The sequence below is a fragment of the Phaethon lepturus genome, unplaced genomic scaffold, assembly GCF_000687285.1.
Source record: "Phaethon lepturus isolate BGI_N335 unplaced genomic scaffold, ASM68728v1 scaffold47123, whole genome shotgun sequence".
Lineage (NCBI taxonomy): Eukaryota > Metazoa > Chordata > Aves > Phaethontiformes > Phaethontidae > Phaethon > Phaethon lepturus.
Genome location: NW_010532072.1, coordinates 5,645 through 12,015, shown reverse-complemented (window position 1 = coordinate 12,015; position 6,371 = coordinate 5,645). Strand labels below are relative to the sequence as shown.

The 6,371-nt window shown below is 35.9% G+C and overlaps 1 protein-coding gene across 1 annotated transcript in view; it reads left to right on the top strand.

Annotated features, from left to right (window-relative positions):
- Positions 1 to 4,552, top strand: part of SRSF10 (serine/arginine-rich splicing factor 10) — a gene marked incomplete at its 5' end in the record, with an annotated part of 7,869 nt that extends 3,317 nt beyond the window's left edge. The window contains 4 exons of the mRNA XM_010284741.1: positions 1 to 6; positions 1,656 to 1,818; positions 2,117 to 2,170; positions 2,340 to 4,552. The exon at positions 1 to 6 is cut by the window's left edge and continues 116 nt beyond it. Coding sequence (XP_010283043.1) covers positions 1 to 6; positions 1,656 to 1,818; positions 2,117 to 2,170; positions 2,340 to 2,637 — 521 coding nt within the window. The remainder of the gene's footprint in view (positions 7 to 1,655; positions 1,819 to 2,116; positions 2,171 to 2,339) is intronic.
- Positions 4,553 to 6,371: the final 1,819 nt, after the last annotated feature.

Sequence of the window (6,371 nt, the reverse complement as noted above, 5' to 3'; positions counted from 1 at the left end):
GGAAGAGTAAGTGCCTTGCGTTTATTTCATCAGTCTATGATTTTAGCCTTAACGTTTAGTGCCAGGCAACATTACATGTGTTATTAATTGTTGTGATATGTTCTTACTTGTATATAAATAGTATGTGGATGTTTTGCTTTTTATCCAGTAACTATTAATGACTCATTTTAATTAAAAACAGAGAACTAAGTATAACGGTCACTTACCACAATCTGATTCTTGCTGCTAGCTGAAAATTCTTAAGAGCTTTCTGTGCAGCTCTATCAAGCTTTCTTTGCAGAAACATGCTTTTGAAAATTCTCCCTGTCAAAATGAGTAGCCCGGTTTTAATGTATTGCAATGTTTATATTGTGTTGAAGCATATTGGTGATTCTGTGTTGACATTTCCCAGTGCAGTCCAATTTCCAGGATTGAGGTAATGTCTTCATTTTCATTTGGCTTCAGGCTAAAAGTAAATTTTAAGGTATCTCAATTCAACATGGAACAGAAGTCTTGTTTTCTGAACTGATAATTCTTAAGAGAACTCACATCTTTTTGATCTGTTAGTTGTATACGTATGCTTAATATATAGATAGATACAGATATTATATAAAAATAAAACATGCTGTTGGTAAACACATACTTGTTGATCTAAAACAGGACTATAATACTGATGTACAGTTTGGGAATAAAAGTGCCTTAAAGATCTTTCAGTTAAAGCTATCAAAGAAACAACCTAATTGTCCAGGTTTCTCTCAAATGCACAGATTTAACTTTAATTTCTGTTGACTTCAGTAATATGCTCTGAAGGACAAGCTTCTGTCCTGTATATAAATACTGGGATTTCTTCTAAGTTTCTGAACAAAAATTAACTAAATCTACCTTGGTGTTGTAAACAGCAGCACTTAAAACATCAAATTTGTAGCCATTTAATACAAAAGGTGTTCATTACAACATGATATGTTTAAAATACTTTGAGCATGGTCTTTGGGTATGAATGAAAATGGGACTTAATACAAAGGAAAGACAGCTATACGGCTTAGAGAAGATAGAACAAAAGACTAGTAAGTTCATTCATTCTTAATTATTTTGATAACTAAGCTACAGAGTGACTGTGCATTGTTGTACTGGTGGGGGGATACTTTTAGAATCAAACTTGACTTTGTGTGGCATCTATTGCTGCTTCTGTATAACCTGCCTTTTAATCATTGAAGACGACTCTGGATCAGGTGTAATGCATGGTGCCATGTAGTCAAGAAAACAGATATTTAATTTGCTGTTAGCTTTCACTTTTTGGATAAATTCAGGAATGTGAGAGTGTTTTGGTCATGGGTTTGGCTTGTCATACCAGTTTCCAGGTGGCCTGAAATCACCTTAGGCAGTTCTGCGTCCTGGTTTTATGGAGCATTAGTCCTTTCCTACTGTTTTTTGAGATTGGATCCCCGCCCTGATTTATAATGCCCACAAGGCTGCATTAATTTTTGTCCAGTGGTTAAAGCAGCAAAAAGCAAATGGCATACAGCAATCTCTCATCTGTCCTTTTCATAAACATGTCTGCTTAGAATCATGAGTTAGGCTTTCTGCTAAATACCAAATATATGGATTAGTAGTGTCACTAAAGGGAACATAGGGCATCCTTTTTAAGTTTAAATATTAAATACTGCTATTTTTTACAGCACCAAATCAAATGAAAGCCAAGGAAGGGAGAAACCTTTACAGTTCTTCTCGTTACGATGACTATGACAGATATAGGCGATCTAGAAGTCGGAGTTACGAAAGGAGACGGTCTAGAAGTCGTTCTTTTGATTACAGCTATAGAAGATCGTATAGTCCCAGAAAGTAAGTGCAGTGTGTGTTTGGCTTCAACTGCTCAACAGTATGTTGGAGGAAAAACACCACATTGACTATTTAATTGTTAAAATTTTGAATAGTCTTTTTCTATACTCACTTTGTAATTACTTGTGGGAGTTGCACATCTTGCATGCTACATCAGATCAGAAATATTGAATGAAATGATGCTGTGCTTCGCTGAATAATAACTAAAAACAAATGCACAGCTTGAAAAATAATTTATTAAGCATTTGTATACATACATAAGTATTTGTCACCGTTTACTTTTTCTGATGTACCTTTTTAGCAGTAGACCAACTGGAAGACCTCGTCGTAGCAGAAGCCATTCGGACAATGATAGGTAAAACACTTTCTACACCTTTAAATTGAAAACTAGATCACTGTATTCCTTTAACTATAGGTTTAAAAAAGTTTCTCCTGCAAAAAACGGTAAACAATTTTTAATGTACTAGATGTCTAAGAATAGTGTTTTTACATTCAAATCTCCTCTCTCCCCTTTATTCTGATAGGTTCAAACACCGCAATCGATCTTTTTCAAGATCTAAGTCCAATTCAAGATCACGATCCAAGTCACAGCCCAAGAAAGAAATGAAGGCTAAATCACGGTCTAGGTCTGCATCTCACACCAAATCTAGAGGCACCTCTAAAACAGATTCTAAAACACACTATAAGTCCAGCTCAAGATATGAAAAGGAGTCGAGAAAAAAAGAACCAGCTAGATCCAAATCACAGTCAAGATCACATTCTAGATCTAGGTCAAAATCCAGATCAAGGTCATGGACTAGTCCCAAGTCCAGTGGCCACTAACAGTGTATCCATGTTGTTTTTAGGCATGTAAGATTCATTTACACACAGTTCAGTTTACTTAAATTATCAGGAATATGATGTTGCAACAGTGCTAAAAAATATTTTCTTTGTCAGTTTTCCCTGTAGCCAACAATGGTTAAAATTAAAACAGTGTTGAGAAGCCACTGAGAGAGAGCAAGAAAGAGAGAGAGAGAGAGAGAGAGAGAATGTCCACTTGGTTAAATGTCATGGGCAGCTACTGATCTGGTTGTGGTGTCTCTATGTATATTTTTGTAAAGATTTGCATTTTTAATGCTTAGATATTGGTGATGACTTGATTGATCGTAACTTGCAACATTGTCCTATGAAGAATGTCATACCCATAGAGAAATTGGTACCAGTTTGTGCTGAACAGTTAAACCAACTGTTTAACTTGTTCTTTAATGCTAAACTTTGTGATAAAACAGAAAACTGGACAGCTGTAGCGCAACACTGACTGCTGTGAAATGCAGACTGGCAATTTTATGTTTCCATTGTTCAAAGGCAGGTTTCTGTGTTCTCCATGCCCACTGACAGAAGTAGGTTGGTAAATGGAGCTGTATGGAGAGATGTTTTTGAGATTTCTCTTTAAGCCTGCCATCCAGAGAGATGGTACTAACATTGCATGTCCTACATGGGGAGAGAGTTGGTCTTGGAAGCTCGTTCAGAGATTGTGCAGTGTCATTACTTGTCAGGATAGAGGCCTCACTGCTTTTGACCTGGCTGCTAGTACTAAATGTGTGATGGGGGAAAAAAAAAACCAAACACCTTGAAATGGAAAATTAAATTCAGATTTCAGCAAATGGCAGAGCAACTAAATATTAGGTTGTGTGTACATTTTATGCAGTTTTTGTATCTATTCTAAATTTTAGTGAGCAGTTAACCATAAAATTGCTTAGTTTTCCTGCTGTTAGATAAAAGTAGATTGTTTCGAGTTGTGTGTGTACAGTATATAAGAACTAAACTTTTATGCCGATGACTCCTGTGGTTAGTTGGTGTATTCATAGGTATAAAACTGTAGCCATCTCTCTTCTTGAGTAACAAAGGCTTGCTTTTACACATCAAAAAGTATTTGGTCAAGCAAGTCTGAATCACTTCTTCCTCAGAATGGATAGTGGTTTTGTTACAAGATTTCATTTTACTTAAGAACAAATGTTTGAAGTTGGATATGAACAAGAGCTGCATCTCTAGCTATTTAGTTTATCGCTAATACAGTATATTTAGTAAATTGAATGTGAAAAATAACAAAACCAGTGTGTAATCTTACCAGTATTTCTCTAGAAGGCAAGATACTTTGTTATGAAAATGGCTTTTGGCATTGGGGTTTTTTTTCTATTTACCTTCAAAAGCCAGCATCAAACACCTGGTGTTCCTTGCTGTCTTACGTAGTAGCATATAAAGGCTGATTTCAAAAAGTTCCTTTTTAGAGAAATGTTTTAGGTTTGGGTTTTAGTGTTTTCAGCAGGGCCTTTGAAGAAATGCAGATGGCTTTTAACTATTGGCAGTGGAACGTGCTTAGGGGGTTGATTCTGGAATCTTTGTACATTTGATAGTATTTCTAACTTTTTCTTTACTGTTTGCAGTTAATGTTCATGTTCTGCTATGCAATCATTTATATGCACGTTCCTTTAATTTTGTAGACTTTCCTGGATGTATAGTTTAAAAACAGCAAAAAGTCTATTTAAAACTGTAGCAGTAGCGTGCAGCTCTAGCAGAGGAAAGTTGTGGGATTAAACTTTGTATTTCCTTTCTTATAGAGGCTTCTAAAAAGGTATTTTTATATGTTCTTTTTAACAAATATTGTGTACTACCTTTAAAACATCAATGTTTTGATCAAAATAACTAAAGACCCAGCTTATTTTCTGCTTGCTGTAAATTTAGCAAACATGCTGTAATAAAAAAATGAAGGAAATACTGATCCACTGGAATTATTGTAGCTTTAGAATTTGACTCCAGAGCATGGTTAGGAGTAGAGCTGTGCATCCCTTATGGAGTAAAATCCTTACTATGGTATTTCAGTAAAGTCAGGAATTTATCATTTGATGTCTGAATAGGTATCATTTCACATTTTTAAAGGGGTACTAGACAAAATAAGAATGATAAGCATATATTTTAGTCTAATATATTGAAATTTCTTTTCCATTAACTTTCATTGTTGCTGGATGGACTTCCCTATGCTTACAATTCAGATATTATTAGCCAGGTTATGAACTAATTAAAATCATCAATTGAAGATTCATATAGAACCAAATTTTTAGTATCACCTTATCAATTTGTATTTGCCACATCAAAAATTCTGCCAGCAGTGGTACTCTGGTGGTAGAATGTTGCTGATGATGTTTTAAAGTTGAGCTGCCTCCTGGCACTTAACGGTGTTTACTACTGGTTCTTCTTATGCCACTGAATGAAAACAACTCTGAAAAGCACTTAATTGCTTTGACAAACCCCGTCTTGTAAGTTCAGCTGTGATTATCTTGTAGCCGTCCATAAAAATGGCTTGTAACTGCAGAAAATACCACCCTTTGTCAGCTTTCTGAAATGAATAGTCTTCAAGACTAAAATCGTAGGATTTAAGTGGTCTGCTTGCCTCTGTCATGGGAAGGCGTGGTCATGTTTTTGTCAGCAGCCTGCAAAGAATTGCTGTAATTGGTGTTCACGTTAGTCTAGCCAGAACTACAGCTGGACTGGTGGGGAGGAGGGAGGAGAACATCTTTGTGTCCAGGCTGAGGTTCTAATTTGAGACTGCAGATTAATAGTAGCTATACCTTAACTATTTTGTCAGCATGTCCTTATATTGTGTGCCTCAACATTAATGTATAGCACAGTTTAAATTTTTTTTTTTGTTTTGAAAATCCAATTCATTGCAAGTATAATGTAGTATCTGACAGTTCTGATGGTTCTTTCTTTCTCTCCCAGAGGTAGGACTAAACTTTGACTTGACTTGTGTATATGAACAAGCCAGAAAAGCCGAACACAAACCCACGATGTTTCAAGAGTGCATGAATAAAGATGTTGTCCTAGTTCTTGCTCCCATGGAAAAATTGTGAAGAAGCTGTTCTGTGGGCCTTTCAGTTGGGGACGAGTTAGCAGGATGTGGCCAAAAGGGCAGGGAATGTTTACGCATTCATGCAAGTCAAGCCACAGCCCATCTAGATAACATCTCCCTTCCTTGATGCAGGTATCCTAGTCCTGCTCTAAAAACAAAAAAAAAAAAAAAAAAGGCAAAAAGCAGTAGCCTGTCTTGTGCAAGCTACCTGCAGGTTATGCACAGCTGGAATGCAAGAACATAACGCAGGCTACAAAAAATCATGTATAGGCATCTTTCTTTTGGAGTCTCAAGAATGGTGGGAATTATGTTCTTCTGTGGTAAACTAGATTTTGTCATTCCTGCAAAATTTGTAGAATTGAAGTAGTATGTAAAAATTCTGCTGAAAGTAATGGCTGTGCTCCAAAGTATCTGCAGCGTATTGATTTATCTCAGCAGTAATAGAAGGCTCTATTGGAACTTCTTTTTCACCAAAAGTCCATGCACCCAACTGATAATTAAAAATCTTAAATTTAGTGGTTAAGTAGCTGGGTGTTTAAATTAGGGACTATAATAGGCTGGTCTCTGAAAGCTAAATGTTATCCTTTCTATGTCTTTTAAAGATGTTTAAATGTACAGTACAATGGCTTTATTCAAAGTGGAAATTTTCAAGTCAAATGTTACTTTGAGC